This window comes from Hypomesus nipponensis, chromosome 23, assembly GCF_054491055.1.
Source record: "Hypomesus nipponensis isolate SF chromosome 23, ASM5449105v1, whole genome shotgun sequence".
NCBI classification, from domain to species: domain Eukaryota; kingdom Metazoa; phylum Chordata; class Actinopteri; order Osmeriformes; family Osmeridae; genus Hypomesus; species Hypomesus nipponensis.
The window spans coordinates 5,634,870-5,651,604 of NC_140383.1; the positions used below are offsets into that span (position 1 = coordinate 5,634,870).

A 16,735-nucleotide genomic window follows, 5' to 3' on the forward strand; every position below is an offset into this window, starting at 1 on the left:
GTGGTGCTGTTATGTCATTCAGACCCATTTTCCAGACCAAGCAACGGCAGATACAACAAAAGCAAACCAATGGCAGCTACATAACCTATGGTAGTTTACACAGGTATATTTATACGTATGTAGTATGTACGCACTATGTAAAAATATACTTCTACTAAATCACATAAACATTTCCGTTTCACATTTGACACTTCACATGCATAAGCGTTTTTTTATTTTTATCCAGTAAATTCTTTACCTAATGATCTGTAGTGGGAAAGGGAGGCAGCGGAGGAGGGGAGATTAGGAAAGGCGGGAAAAGTAGACAGATGTCAGAGAATCGGGCTGAGGTGAAGGGTCAAGGGTTGATGACCTGTGGATCCTCCAGCTCCTCCTCTTCTGCCCACCTCCTTTCCACTCCTGCACTGGCAGTAAAGTGCCTTTGATTGTCATGACAGTTCAGTACAGTAAAATAATACATTCTTGTTTGGAGTCTGGCTTCAATATGCTCTGAAATCAAAGCTTGTTTTCGTTCCCCTTGAGTCTTTGGTGACACTGTTGTGTGCTCTCAGTCAATTTGTTGGTGTCATCATCTTATTATAGTCTGAAGAAACCCAAGTCCTACACTTGTTGCAAGTGTGTAAAAGCACACAACCCAACTGAATCATTTTATCATGAGATTGTTCATTGATTACCGTTAAAACACAGGTTTACATTTTGCCCCTGATTACAGCAAACCTTCTTGTCTTTTTTTACATAACTTTTGAACCATAACAGTCACTGCATAGTCAGAACAAAGCGTCACAGGCTTTGGCACCTTGAAGTGTGCACCACCATGTACAATGCAGATGACTTTAACAGTTCTGCTGGTTGAAATGTCAGCAATTAGGTTTCCATGGAGATCCTAGCAGCCCTGGACGGGGGCGTGTTATGAACATCCTTCACACTTGGCTGCTAAACTGAAATGATAATTTACAGTTCAGCCTCTGTCTCTCTCATATAGGAAACTGTATTGAGAAATATTGCTAAACGCTGTGACTGTATAACTTGTGTAATTACCATAAAATTGCAAGGCAGTAACCTTTTACCGTCAGCAGTATTAACATTGAATTATTGTGTCACATGGTTGCATTTATTCTGCGTCGTTTTGAGTGGCGTTGAGTCAAAAGTAGTTTTTTTCACCAACAACATTGAATCATTAGGAAAATTTGTTTTTATTTCATAGAGAGAAACACCCCCGAGAATGTGGGCTGACACAGACAGTATATTGTTAACCAGAAGGACCTGGGAGGGGCAGGGCTGCCTTAGTTATTGCTGTGAAGAGGATCGGTGGATTCAGCCGGCTGCTGCTTTGTCATATCAGCATATTGCTGTGTAATGGGGCCCTCCAGCCAACCCATGTGGACACACTGATCTGTCACCCATACACAATCACTCTGCAAACTCATGGGGTTATTTAGAACTGGTTTGTCTACCTACAGGCACACGCAAAGGATTTGCATGTGACCAAATGAGAGAGAGGTTATCTTAGGCAAAAGAAAACTAACTGTGTTTATCACGTTGGGATTATAGTCATCAAATTAAGATGGTGATCTTTTTTAAATGGATGAGATGACTATGACAGGAATACATAATGTCCATTTTATCACCTGATTAGTAAACTAGGTCATGAAAATCAGTTTTTGAAAGGGTGGAGAACAAGCTGGGAGGGAGGGGGTATGAGAGAAAACATTAAGACCAAAATCTGCTTCATTTTCCATCATATACTTCATTATAATATTGCTTGGAGTTTGATTTAACAAAAAAAAAAACTTTTGAATTTTCTATTGTTGGGTTAATGAGTCTGGAACATCTTATGGAAATAAGTATGTCCAAAAATCAAAAGGGGGAAAAAAACGAACCTCGACAGGAACTGATCTTGAAGTTGTGTGTGGCCACATTGCCATCTAGTGGTCATTATAGAGCTCAACAGACATCACTGTATCCCGGTCAACTTCGATCAAGGATTTCTAGGGCATCTATGTATAGAACTCCTCTACACTAATCTGTAGCATATACAGGATCAATATTTAAATATTTATAACATGTATATATAACATCGTTTTCTTGACACATCATGAATACAGAAAGTCTACTGCTCAAGTTGAGGGAAATGCCTTATATGCTATGACTGAGTAAGGATAACACAAAGAACAGATTAGGAATGGGCCTGTATCATGGGAAATTAACATAACTGAAAATGTGACATACACACTCACCCTAAACCTAACATTAACCATAACCCTAACTTTTTAATACTTAGATTTAAGCAATAAGCCCCAAGAGGCCGTGGTTTGCGCTGATTTTAGAACAGGTAAGGGTTGTTAGGGTTGTTAGGCACTTTCGCAAGAAGAGAAAAAAACCCCTTATTTTGCAACACCAAAACATACATGATTAAGTGTTGATTATTAATTTAGCAAAGATCCATGGTAAATTATGATAAAATAACAACAATATATAGGGATATAAGTTACCGTTGGCACAACATAAAAATAATCGTTTTTAATTTAAAATAAAACATTACGTTTATTGCATAATTTTATCCAGGCAAATGATTCCACCTGGTGGCAGACATTGGAACTGCCAGGCTATCGTTTTTTTATGTGACATTAATGCAGGGAGAGGCGACACTAACACACACACGCACGCACGCACACACACACACACACACATACACACACACACACACACACACACACACACGTACGCATTGAGGTTACTTGCGGAGACCCTTGTGTGAACAGGGAAGACCACACAAACTCAACACAGAAAGGTCCGGAAGATAGCCCAGGACCTTCATGCTTTGAGAAGTGAGTAAATGAGTAAATCTTTTTATTATTAAATTCAGAAAACCTATTGAGGTAAGGCTCTTAAATGCAATATACATTGTAATTCAGAGCCAGTGTTTTTGATGGTTCAGTCGTGCTTGCCTAATTAGATGGATATCTGTTGTTATGATGTCATCCCAGGGTTGTGTAATATTTGTTGCCACGCTTGACTTTACAGAAAATGTGAAGAGTATCTGAAAATCATCCAAGATACTTCATCAATGTGCTATCAGGATGTATTCAAACAAAGAAAGGGTCTTCTATCCTGAAGTACAGGGCTTGTTTGTTCATGTTCTTTTGATAAATAGACACACACACACACACACACACAAACACAAAGGAAGTGATGGATTTATTAAAGATTAACAGATAAACATTCCACACTTTCTATGCGTTGTTTTCCTCGATGGTTGTGACAGAAGGGCCAGAGATATGCATCGGTAAAATTCCACTGTTCTAGTGACCAGCCAAAGTGTGAACCAATTTCTTCTTGGTTTCTTGGTTTTCAAGGGGAAATAGGCAACTGCCAGGCTGTGGACACAGAAGCAGTAAATGTTCAAGTGGTCATGCCTCAATACAATTGGCAGAGACTTCTTTATGTACTTTGTCTCGACATATCCAGAACTTAGCTGATTGCTGTCTCTCATCTGAGTGGCCCCTTTACGCAGGTGTGGGTTTATGACAAAGAACACACCTGCAGCCCCGGGATCAAAGATCACCAAGCAGTAGAGCTCTATGTACCTGTTTCTTCTTCAGTGTAAATAAATGACGTAAATGTATCTGGTGTGTTGGCAGTGTGTTCAGCTGGTGTGTTGAAACACTTATGACAGTAACATGCAGTATCATGTAACCGAAAGGTCCACCTAGATATAACCAGGGAACCATAACTGTCTTCAGTATACGTCCAGAAGAATTTCATTGAAATTGTGTAGTGTGGAAACAGTGATTTGGCTTCTCCTAAATGTAGCAGCTGCAAAATTCTACATGCTGGGAAAGGAAACCCACAACCTAGAAAAAATTCAGATCAATCTTACATGCTTGGGTTAAAACCGATATGTTATTTGTGTAGAGGGACAGTGTATGGCTTAGGATGGGGTCAGAGCGAGGTCAGAGGATCACATCAAGGGTTGAGGTGGTGGGGTTAGACCATTCAAAGGTGGTTGAGGGATTAAGGGATCTGAAAAGGAAGTTTTGGGCTAATGAGTTTGGTTTGGGTTTATGTTACTTTCAAAAGAATGACTTTCTCTATGCATTTCTCATTATTAAAATGTGGCCCAGAGGTGGGATGAGGATGGTAGTAAAATGCAGTAAAAGGATGTAAATCAACACAATAACCATGCTTTGATAGTCCACGGGGCACACATTCAAATCACTCTTGAGCAAACAACTATAAAGTTGTCTTCACACTTAGGTAATGTATGCTTTTGGTATACACAAAATCTATACTCAATTAGTTTGGATGCACTTCTATTTACACATGGAAACAGAAGTTACCATGGAGACCCCCAGTAATTAATGGTCCGAATTAAGGGAGTGACGTGGTTCGTTGAAAATCAAGTCCCACCTCTGCCCAGACAAACACCTCCAAAACTGCATCTGCTTTATGGCCTGAGTTCACTATTGGCAGAGGCTTTTCCCAGTCAATGAAACAGTGGAGTGGAAGAGATGCGTGTCTCCCAGGCTGTATGAGACATTAGGACCGCACACAGGCTTCGTGTTTCCTCCACCACACACCATAAACCCCCTTGCCACACATGGCTGTAATAAGCCAACAAATTAAGCCATTACACAGTTTTTAAGGTACACAGACATCCGCGTTTAAATATTTTAAGAGTAGCAAGGGATATCTCACCAGGAGTTGCATTGTGTCTGAGACCACCAGGGATCTGAACACCCATTCAGAGTCAGAGAGCAGTATCATACCTCCAGGAGTGGGTCTACACAAAACACATTGGTTTTAAAGACTTGATGGTCTGTCACTGTGGTTCACTGATAACAACAATCAAAAGCTCAATATTTCATAAAACAGTACAGGAAATATGGGAACCATAGTAGTATGGGAATGTAAACACCTCATCACATCAGTTAATTAATGACGTTTTTAGAGGGCGATCCCCACCTTTGGTACTGGCAGCTTATGCTTTCCAGGATATACTTGTTTGGGCATCTTTAAGGATTTCTTTTATTACAAAGGGAAAGGCAGAAGAATTGGCTCAGAGCAGTACTGGTTGAAGGCAAGTGGGCATACCTTAGATGAATGTAATGAAGGAGTAAGTCTCAGTTTCTGTCTAATTCTGCACAGTTTAGGATCAACACATAAAAGCTCATTACATTGGTGCTGTAATGGTATACAGGCAAGCAGTGAGTAAGCTAAGAAAAGCAAAGCGAGAGTGTCTTGTAAACCCTCTAGGGAACTTTCTTATTAAATACAGACTCTTTTTTTTCTTTTTTTTCTCTCTACAATAAATGCCTGCGATTTCAGCCTTTTCCTACATGTCATATTTTCTCCATTCCTAGGGCTATGAAACAATGCCAAATGCTGGGAGTCCATGTTGAGGAATGTGTTTAAGGATGGTTGTAATTGTTTTCCAGGTAGAATTGTTTTTCCAAGCTACTGTTAAACGGTGAGGCCAGGCTGGAGCAAAGGGGTTCCCTGGGATGCTAGCAGGCTGTGCCTGTGCCATATGTGGGGGCTTGGTTTAGACAATCTGTGTACACTGAATTTTGCATGTTTGTATTTGTTGCGTCATCAGTAGATATATGTAGGTTTATCTGCTGTACAAAATAAAGTACATGTTTTGGTCAGATCCATGCCTGTTATACAGTTTAGGGTACATCAAGTAGCTACTCAATGTTTTTGGCTGAATATATTTATTTATTATCTTAGACTTTGAGATTAAATATAATAAATGTGCATTATTTGTACTGATTAATCTTAATTTGAAACTAAGTCTCTACATAAGATTTCAGGCAATAACGGTGTAAATGTAGGCCTAGTATGCTCATTGCAGGACACAAGAGTATTGCAAAATGAAATGCGTTTTCAATCATTGTGATGATAATTGAATCGTGACGATCGGTCACGATTACAGCTTCAACATCTATGACCTTCCACACACTGTACCTGCTTCTATACATTCGCTGTATTCGCCAATCACCGCGCAGTCCTCCAATAGCAGAGCACATGAGCGTCTGACTCCTCCCCTGTGTATAATTGAAGTTTCTTTAGTTTCTCCAACGGAGTATACGCGCAGTGTAGTCCGATCTGTGGAGGGATAAAAAAGCAGAAGCTGAGGACCATGTTTCCCAGGAGCCTACATGTGGGCGCTACTCTCTGTCTATGGATTATAGTGTTGTCTACCCAGGGAAATGTGTCCGCGAAGAAGCACGATGACTCCTTCTTTACTGGCAGCATTTATCGAGCAAGATGCGCCTCAAGATGTCTCAGCCTGCACATCACTCGCATCTCTGCGTTTTTCAAGCATTCTCAGGTAAGAGCATGTTGCTCTATCTAAAAGTTTTACTTAACTGAGTCCTTCCATCCCAAAAACACAAGATTCCCATAAGTTTCATTTAATTTAATATCTCTTTAGACGAGTATATGCAGTTAACTACTTCATGTAATAAATACCTGTTTGTTGTAGTCCACTTAGTAGGCAAGTAATTAAGGGCTGCTGAAGTTTTTAGCGTGACTAAAGAGGGAGGTTCATATACTATGATAATTGGACAGTCCAGAGATGTTAATGGGACAAGCCTCGGAGAAATGTCTGTTAAAATATTAAATGATGGCAACTGATATCCATTTGTTGTGGCGGCAGTCTTTCAAGCTATGGGGCATCCGTACTTCTTTTGTAGACTGACATATGTACATGAAACATACAGTATATTATACAATGATATTCATTTTGTATTAGTTCATCATAGTTGAATGTTTTCTAAATCAGATGTAAATCATTGTGCATTGTGAGAAATTTTGATTTTTACATTTTGATTAACAAGTCTGAGAAAGTTGTGGTGGGTCCACTGATCCAATGGTTTAAATATGATGTTATTTTCATAGCTGAGATTCCACTAGGATGTTGCCCAGTTTTATTTCTCACCACAGATTAAGTTAATTTGCCTCTCCGCGTTGCCTCACAAAACCAAGACAATAAATTCTGAATGATATTCCCCTAAGACCACTTAACATATTGTGATGCTTTGTAGTGGATTTGTTTGAAATTGAATTGAAGTTATTTGCTGAAGATTTATCCTTGTCCTCTGGGTGATTTGGTATGTGGTGTCAGAAGTTGTTTTTCACCCTTCACTGGACACACTGTTCTCTCTCAGGACTTTAGTCAAAGAGCTGGCCTCGAAACCTTCCTCCCTTAACTCTCTTTCACCTCCTCCTATCTGCCTCCTGTCAGCTTTTAAACCCTCTACATTTGCATTTACAAGGATGAAAAAAGTTGTATTTTTCAGTTTCATCAGGCCCTTGCTTTATTAGTGTTAAATAATCATTACAAATCAACCCAAAACTTCAGTTCACTAGTTGGGCCCCAGAGACAGTATTCTTAAACCAACCACCTCAACCTCCTCGTCTACACTGGATACATTTCTGTTTAAAATAAATGTCTTTTACCAAAAGTGTTTGGTTTCAAATAGGTAACAAATCGACATTTGGCATGTTGGAATGTGTTCCAGAGACCATCTCACTCACCATCTCATCTCACCACAGCAAGAGCCGAAAGGGCAAACAGGTCATTGATGAAGTTACACCTATAATGAACCGATAATGGACTAAATAATTGACTGCAGAGCTTGAGTCGCTGTGGTTAAAGTCAGGTGCATTCAACGAGGAGGAAATGAGAAGGATGTGTTGTTTATGTAAAGAGAGGCGCATTTTTAGCCTGTGATAAGGGGGCTGATTGAGCAAGCTTGCCAGTCTAAGAATAGAAGGCAATTGTTGTTGATACTCTTTTAAGACTCTTGAATGCACTGTGTTCCCAACGGGCCTTTCATGTGGAAATGGGAGGTCTGGTCAGCTGCAAAAACACATGCCTCTCCTCCCCCCTGCCCTGCTGGCCCTTGCTCTTGTCCCTGGCCTGCCACCAACTGCCATGCAGCATCACACCTCACAGACTCCTAGAAAATACACTGATGCTGTCCCTGTGAGGTCATCCTTCTGCTAAATGCAGGGGTCCACTCGGACTAAGTGTGATAATCTCTAATGTACTGTTGCCACAACCCTGGAGCATGCTCAGTCAGCACAACCTACAGGTGGATACGCGTCCTCCAGCAGATCTTGTTACTGCGGCAGGCGAAAAAGCAAGCTGCTCCACTTCAATGATTGAGACTGCAGACCTTCTAATTCAACTCAGAAAGCCTTCATGCTCATTTAATACTGGTTGAGGAAACCAAGATATACAATATTTCAAGTTTCGCGGAAATTAAAGTTCAGCAGTATGTCAAAGGGAGGAAATTTACTATTGATAATCGAGTTTTCATTAGGAAAAAGAAAGTATTAATATACATGTATGCTTTTTAACGTACTAGTTACTTTTCAACAGGCAATTTGTTTTTTTAAATCTGTTTTTAAGATGTAATTTCTCTCGTTACATTGAATTTACATTTGTGAAATCCTTCCAGCATTTAACTGCCTTCCCTGACGCTGGCTTAATCTGGAATCAAAAGCTTTTTGTTTGAATATGTCACCGATAATGAATTACTTCGAGGTGGAAACATGCAGATTCACAGTTGGAAAAAGAGTGGGTTTAGTTTTTTTAATTTATGGTAACTGCTGATTTATAGATGTACTATTTCCAAATACATATGTATTTATTGACATTTTTCTTCCCCTGTGGGGGGAACTTGTCACCCTTGTACAATAGACAGAGGGGAACACCCAGTCATAAATATAGCCTCCAGACACTTTAAAATATTAAGAGTGAACTGGGGTCTCTGTTCCCAAAGCATTCTGAAAGCATTAGCCATGCACTGGATTATTTATGTGAGGACCTATAAAGCCAGAGAACAAGGTGTGTCCATCAGGTCTTGTTATTTCATTAAGACGTTCAATTTTTTTTTTTAATTCAGCCTTTCATTCCCGGTATTGAAGTTTATGTATGACACTTTATTTGGTAAAGGAAAGAAAAACATGGCAAAGTAGTTTTTCCATGTCTCCTCATTTTACCTTTGATATGTAACGACTTTGAATGGAATGAAACCACAGACACTGGCCTTCTCCTGGTTAGAGGTTTTCATTGGTGAAGACAGTGGATGAATGGGCTCTGTGTTACTTCACTTTACTGTAAGAGCTTTTATATCAGGATAGTGCTGTCTGTAAATTTGACCTCCAAAGGCTTCTCCATCTCTGATGAACAGGCATTCTCACCTGGATAAATGAAGCTTCAAAACCATCACATCATGTGAAAAAAGTCAAACAAAATAAAGGAGCACCTGAAGAAGTTGAATGTGTCCTATCTCTATATCTGGAGTTCACTTTTAAAAACATGACCACACACATACTCTATATATATAAGCTTTGAGACCTTTTATTTTTGCAGTCGGTAGTGCCTTGACCTGCAGGCTCCAGGGTTAGTTATTTTGGATCTGATTGTAGAGCCCCTGGGCAGTTGAAGGACACAGTAAGGCTGCTCCTTGCCCTGTCTCTGGGGTTGGTCACTGATGTACAAGAGCTCATAGACTTGCACTCTATAAAGGGAGCACTCAACAGACAAGTCGGATATTAATGATCAACGCTGTATTTATAAATGGTACATCTACACCAAGTAGTCTGGTGGCTTACACAAAATCAAAGAAGCCTCTAAAGGAAACAAAATCATTCTGTGTCAGTTTTTTTTTTAAAGCAGGAATTCTGTTCTCAAGGAGGAAGCAACACTTTATCCACGTTCCTCTCAGAGGCCCAGACAATACAACATGCCACAAGCCACCTGCTTAGACTGCTCAGCCAACACAAGTCGTATTACATCTGTAGGATGAACCCCCTGTTTACATAACTCTACCAGTGACACTTAAGAGAAAGCCCTGGGTTCACCTCTCTCTCTCTCTCTCTCTCTCTCTCTCTCTCTCTCTCTCTCTCTCTCTCTCTCTCTCTCTCTCTCTCTCTCTCTCTCTCTCTCTAGCTCTCTCTCTCTCGCTCTTTCTGGCTCACTCACTCACTCACTCTCTCTCTCTCTCTCTCTCTCTCTCTCTCTCTCTCTCTCTCTCTCTCTCTCTCTCTCTCTGTCTGTCTGTCTGTCTGTCTGTCTGTCTGTCTGTCTGTCTGTCTGTCTGTCTGTCTCTCTCTCTCTCTCTCTCTCTCTCTCTCTCTCTCTCTCTCTCTCTCTCTCTCTCTCTCTCTCTCTCTCTCTCTCTCTATCACACACACACACACTGCACTGTTTGGGCTAAACCCAAGTCATTTTAGCCAATGCATGGATAGCACCGGATGAGTGTGGGACCGGGAATGTCCCGGTGAGTCTAAAGGGATGAAGCTCTGACCTATAATTATTCCCATTGGTCCCTGACATGGCAGGGTCAGGTCCGGACAGCTGGGCCAACATCCCATTGAGCCCTGGTGCTACAGAGATGCTGTCACACATCAAAATTAGCCCCTCACCGGATCCCCCACTGTCTGCCTGTCGTTCTGTCCGTCTGCCTGTGGGATGCATGGTTTAGAAGAGGTGTCACAAACAGGTCTGCTGATTTAAGAGCACGTCTGGAGTTCTGACAACGTGTATAAATTATCCTGAGGGATGGTGTACCGGTGGAAATGTCAGGAGTTTAGCCTATTCGCAGAGTTACCAATTGATGATTTGAACTTACCTGATGGATAGCTTTTTGTATAATGCGGATAATTGTTTGTCAGGGAATTGATTGATTTGATCCAGCCCAGTGTTTTAACCACTCATATCTACTAGGGTTTTCAGACCAGTCGTAAATGTGCATTAAATAATAGTTCTTAATTGAGAAGTGTTACATGATAAAATGACAAGATTAGTTTGAATCATCCATGCTATGCCAGGAATCCCATTTTAATTGCAATCAGCTACAGGGAAACTTTTCAAATACACCTATGAGGAGGAAATTCTCTGTCCTCGACCTTGTCATACAATTATGAATAGCTTTGAAGCTAACTGACCATTATCCTTGACACCAAAAGCACAACACTCACCGGTACTGAATGGCAAATTAAACCCTTTAATGATAAGTTCTCCGCTGAGGTCTCTCTGGGAATTTCCATGGATTACATTGTTTGAGAAGGCTTTGAACTTGACATTGAACTTGAACAGACTTTTGGCTTACAGACCCTTAAAGTTAGGCTATGTCCTGCCTCTGGGTCTTATAGCAAGGAACAAAGCACATATTCAGGACTTGCAATGACTTTTCATTTGTAACATACAGTGTATGTATTAGCCAATGGAAATTGGCTTTTTGGAGAAGGTTTTGTATGATTTTCTCACATCTGGATTTTCCCAGCTATTCGTGGTTACAGAAGAATATCAGTTGCAGTAGTTGCGGCTCAATACACACATACACCTGAGCCTCCAACCTGGACACAGAGGTATATTAAAACCCTCCAGTGAGTTAATCAACTGGTCATTTAGTCCAAATATAATTTATCATGCAAGCTATCCAGTGCTCAAGTGAAAGTGTAATTGGTGCAAATGCCCCTTGTGGTTCCATGTGCTATTGGACATTCAGGAAATAGCCACTCACAGAAGTCATTTACGCCCATGGTCTGTATCACAGCGACTGAGAGGCACTCCATATTCAGCCAGCTCAATTAGGACCAAATGTTGGGTCTCTGTGGTGCCTAGAAGGTGGCACTTACTCAGCCATTAGTGGGAATTGGAGGTGTCTGCAGTCTGCTCAGGAGTGCTGACATCAGTTCCTGTCTGGTTGACCTGTCGGGATGTCTGTTGGGGAGATCAAACAGACTCTGATAAGAGCTGAATGCGGGCACTGCAGTGCTCTGAAGCTGACCAGAGATCTGCCCCCACAGCTCTGACCTTGCTGTCTTGTGTTACACACTGAGAAGGTTGCACTGACCTTTAGGAGCCTTTTGGGTTTGTGTATTTTTCCTGTGGTAATTGGCGTCTCATGCAGGGAAGTTGTGATGGGAGAGATTTTGAATGCTCTCCTGAGGCTGGGTTTGGGTTTGTTGTGCGCCACACCCACATTGATGACATCAATCTCATGGTCTGCTTTTTCTGTCTTTCAGAATAATGGATCCTTGGTGTGGTGTCAGAATCACAAGCAGTGCTCAAAGGTGAGGTATCGACAACACTCCCAACCTGATGTACACACTCTGACCAATGTCTATCTACGGGGGGGGGGGGTCATACTCATATCAACAGGTTACTGCACCAACCTACAATATTCGACATATTAAAGTGAAACATGAAAACGTTGTGTCTTTTTTAATCCGAGTTTACACTGCAATAGGATTTGTCTATGAAACTCTTCCCGGATACCTTGTTTGTTTTTCATGCCCTGTCCTGTGGATGGTTGATGTAAAGCTAGTGTTGACAGCTTCTCTGAAAAGACGGTGCTGACATGTTCCCTCAGCTTCCCTCCGAGGTGCTGACAAGGCGCTTGCTGTTGCGCTGAGTAGTCGGCGGAAAGGGTATTCTGAGAGAAGAACCAGGAGGTATATGATGACACCCCGGTCGTGCTCCCACGCACGGGAGAGACAGGAAAGATGCACTCTCTCTTCCTACCTGTCAGCATCTCCCCTTTCCCCCTGCCCCCTCTCTTTTTCTCTCTTTCTCTCTCTCTCTCTCTCTCTCTCTCTCTCTCTCTCTCTCTCTCTCTCTCTCTCTCTCTCTCTCTCTCTCTCTCTCTCTCCCTCTCTCACTCTCTATCTCTCTATCGGTTTCTCTCTCTCTCTCTCTTTCTCTCTCTCTCTCTCTCTCACTCTCTCTCTCTCTCTCTATCTCTCTCTCTATCTCTCTCTCTCTCTCTCTCTCTCTATCTCACTATCTCTCTACCTCACGCTGAGCATGAAGTGAGCCCACGCGCCGGCTCCGACTGTGTCAGATGTGGAGGAGGGAATGTAGACCTGGATATAAACATCAATTGAGCGAATGTTCACCGTTCACACAGATGTTTACAGTTTTCACTTTCAGGAGAGCATGTCTTTGTTTGCTTTTCCTTTGTGAAACAAAAAACTTGAAGGAACAGCTCACGGGATGTGTTTTCATGCAGAGATGATGACAAATTGGACCTCATCCTTGCCTGTGTTTAGTGCTCTTGCTGGTACGACTTGTTCATCCGGCATGGTGCGCGCTACAAAAACAAATTCATCTAGTGTAAATGTTTGCCTTTCTCACACTTTTATTGAGTCCTGTTTTATGAATCACATACCTTGAAATGTCCAAGGACACTCGTTTATTTGCACGGGCAGAAGCTTAATATTGTTGGCCATTTAGAGTATTCTAAATGATCTGGCAGCCTATTTTAATCGTACATGACAACAGGGAAAAATCAAAACCTGGAAAATGAGGGTCTGCTGTAGTTGACTTTACAGGCACGTTTGGTGGAAACATTAATCACAACAGTCAAATCAATCTCGTGATCATTTTAATTGATTTCAGAGGTTTCTCTGTCCAAATTAAGGGAAAATGCAGCTCATTTAGTCCAGAATAATCTAAATTTTACTATACTATCCTGTTTACATATCAGCTAGGCAAACATTTCTACTCTACATTCCTTGTTCCTTCTCCTTTGGAGAAAAATGTACATTAGTAATAACGCTTCTGATGTAATTCCCAATGAGCAACAAGCGAGTTTGGGTATTATAAGGAGAGATAGGCATGCCTTCTGTTAGAAACGAGACTCATTTGTTTTCACTATAATGCAGTGAAACTTGTTTCTCTCCTTTCCATAGTGATGGCCAACATTGGTTCTTGGCACTAGTCATTCCCCAGTCATTCATCAGGAGTTTTATGTTTGAAAAGGTTTTTGCTGGCTGCAAGTCCATGCACAGCATACTGTTTTCATAATCAACCCGCTAACATTGCTGAATCTCCGAAAATGCCAGAGATTCTTTAATAGACATCTTGTTCTCCCTATACTCTAACAAGCATGTCCGTTTTGCACTTGTTAACCCTTGACTTTCATATGCATGAGTTGAGTGCATTCTTGAAAGTAATTGGATGAAAGGTTTACAAGGCGTGTTGAGCCATAACAAATATTGAACACCCTCATGGTTAAGTTTGGTTTTAAGGAAGTAAGATTTTCAAATTCTGTTCCTATTCCTTTTTTGACGTTTTCCAAGGTATCTACACATGGACTGTCTTCTTACTTCAAGCTTCTTCCCAGGTCTGGTGTTTGTGGAACATACGTACACACACTTCACACCCCCATGAGGAACTCAAGTGTTTACCTAAGCTCTCTGTGGATGTCAAAACATGGAACTATTGTGGAAGCTCCAACAATCACCCCAAATGGGGCCGTGTTGTACAGTGACCAAGGGTGAATGACTCTACAGCCCCTGATTAGCCTCTCCACTTCATCAACAGCTCACAGTCAAACAGACAGACAAAGGTGGTGTCTGGAGCCCCCCTCCTCCCTGGGACTGGGGCATGCTCCCATGGCTTTGCTCAAGGCCCTTAGTGAGCTCCCTGGCTGTGGAGATAATGTGTGGAAAGGCTGGTTAATTATTTAGACAAAGATGCGGTGACCCCGTCCATCTGTCTGCGCTTTAGGAAATCAAAGCCTCCCGTTTTCATTTGAGACGGGAAAGTCATCTTGGCCGTCTCCTGTGCAGTGTCCGGAGTCGGCCCCGCTCCCAGTGTCCCTATTGTCATGGTAATTAACCCTCTTGCCCTCTCGGCGGACCAGAAAGAGGTTTCGCGCGGTGCGGCATGGGGGAGGCATTAGCATGCTATAACAGTGGCCCAGCAGCCCAGCCCTATTCACATGGGACGCTGGCATTTGTATGAGCTATTGTCATTCTGTCTTTGCTTTGATAGCGTCCCACTTGAGAAATGTGGAAGTTTGAGGAGAAAGTTTTGAAAACTACAGGGCGTTCTCTCTCTTGACTGTGTGTGTGTGTGTGTGTGGATATGCTAGAAAAGAGAGCAAGCCAAAACGCTTTCCACATTTGGAGCATGGCTGACATAACTGGGTAGCTTTCCCCAAGGGTGTGATCCAGGCTCCAAATCAAATGCTACGATTGACTCGAGGCAGCTAAACGCCAGTCTGCAAATAAGCAATGCACTTCATTACTCAAAGTCCTCGAAGGGTAGGAGAAGAAAGGGGCCGTGTCTCATGCCTGGATGAGTTGGCCTCCTCAGACTCTCAACCCAGAATTCAATTATTTCGTGTCTGAAGAACATTTTTCTATTTTCTGAAGAGAAACATAAAATTCTGCTCCAGGATACATTTGTTATGCCTCTGTGCACAGTTTCTGACCAGTAAAACAGATTTCCCAGTGAACTAGAAAGCATGGATTTCTAATCTGAAGAGATTTACTGTGGTAATCTCTGGGATAGCATCTATCTCTAAACTGTGGGCTGATTACTGCTGCCTCTCTCAGTTTTCCTGCCACATGACCACACAAGGTTTTTTCAAGAGCTTGCAGAAAGAAAAAGCCTTAGAAAGCAGGATTGTTTAGAGGAAGCTGTTTGACGGCAGTGCGTCCGTTTTGGAATTGAACTGCCCCAGGTGTTCCTATTGAGAGATTGTAGAAGTGCTTCTTCCAACCAATCATACACACAGTACAATGATTCAAAATAAGACTATACAATGTCATTTCATTCTCTTGGTTCACATGTGCCACAACCCTTTATGTTTGGGACTAAGGTTTTGGAGCAGTTTGCTTGACTACTAATCATTGAAAAGCTATGTCTCTCATTCAAAAGTGTCTTTCAAAGCCTGTCTTCAGCCCCCCTTCCAACCCCCTCATTTTCTCACGCCCCCCAAAAACGTTCAACTTCCCCAACAGTAGTGTTTTTCTAGGTCAATCAGTCCAATAAAATTTAATTGGTAGCACTGGCTCAGTCATGATTCTGCATTAATCTTCATTAAAAAGAAAAATAATAGTAAGAGCTTAGGGGGAAATATCACATTCCTTTTTGGCTTCAAACTTAAAGAGTGTGTCATGGCAAAGTTACTAAGGTCTTTGTGTGGTCATCTTTTCTTTGGCCCGTGGGGCAGTATATTTTGTGGTGCTGTGAAAAGCCCTGATAAAGTAGGTTCTGTGTGGAGGGTTTATGGCGGGGCATGGCACATTTTCTGTTCTTGGACAGACTTCAAAGCCCCTTTTGGTCACGTTGAGACCTAACACTCACACTGGACACCTCTGATGTGTGTAGGGCAGCACTACTAGCACTAGCCTGGACACATCAGGCCAAATCTGAACCACCCCACTGTCTTTTGTCAGGATATTTTGTTGTATATTTTGATAAAGGTTAGAGGCATGTGCTTAGTTCGACCATTGGATCCCAGACTGACAATTGACAGCGACTCTCTCGATCTTACTTGTCGAAGAGAAGAAAGAGGAGCACATACCTCAGGGTTGAAACTCAGGCTAAGCTCTTTTTTTGTTTGAGTTTGAGGCCTGTTTGTGTGTGTGTGTGTGTGTGTGTGTGAGAGAGTGTTTGTGTGTATGTGTGTGTATGATAGAGAGTGTTTGTGTGCGTGTGTGAATGTGAGAGAGTGTGAGAGAGAGTTTGTGTGAGTTTATGTGAGAGCGTGTGTGTGTGTCTGTGTATGAGAGAGAGAGTGTTTGTGTGTGGGTGGCGAAGGAGTATGAAGCAAGGCTGGTCAGTCCCAGCAGGACAGACCTGATCTGGACATGGCTGTTAAGTTTCATTGGCTGAGGGGGGTTGCTCCATTGACTGCTATCTGTGGAGCTCATTATTCACATGGTGGGTGGCAGAGAGCAAACCCCCTCTGCC

The 16,735-nt window shown here is 41.9% G+C and overlaps 1 protein-coding gene and 1 long non-coding RNA gene across 2 annotated transcripts in view; one reads left to right on the forward strand and one right to left on the reverse strand.

The window, feature by feature from the left end:
- Window positions 1–4,710: 4,710 nt before the first annotated feature.
- Window positions 4,711–6,538, reverse strand: LOC146233781 (uncharacterized). The gene is made up of 3 exons (XR_014741616.1): window positions 6,478–6,538; window positions 5,971–6,111; window positions 4,711–4,783 (listed from the first exon to the last, which is right to left on the reverse strand). It is a non-coding gene; the product is annotated as an uncharacterized LOC146233781 (long non-coding RNA).
- anos1 (anosmin 1) overlaps window positions 6,106–16,735 on the forward strand; it is a 35,184-nt gene continuing 24,554 nt past the window's right edge. Inside the window, exons 1-2 of the mRNA XM_084688907.1 lie at window positions 6,106–6,337; window positions 12,052–12,099. Of these exons, the coding sequence (XP_084545033.1) occupies window positions 6,146–6,337; window positions 12,052–12,099 (240 nt within the window). The 5' untranslated portion in view covers window positions 6,106–6,145. The remainder of the gene's footprint in view (window positions 6,338–12,051; window positions 12,100–16,735) is intronic.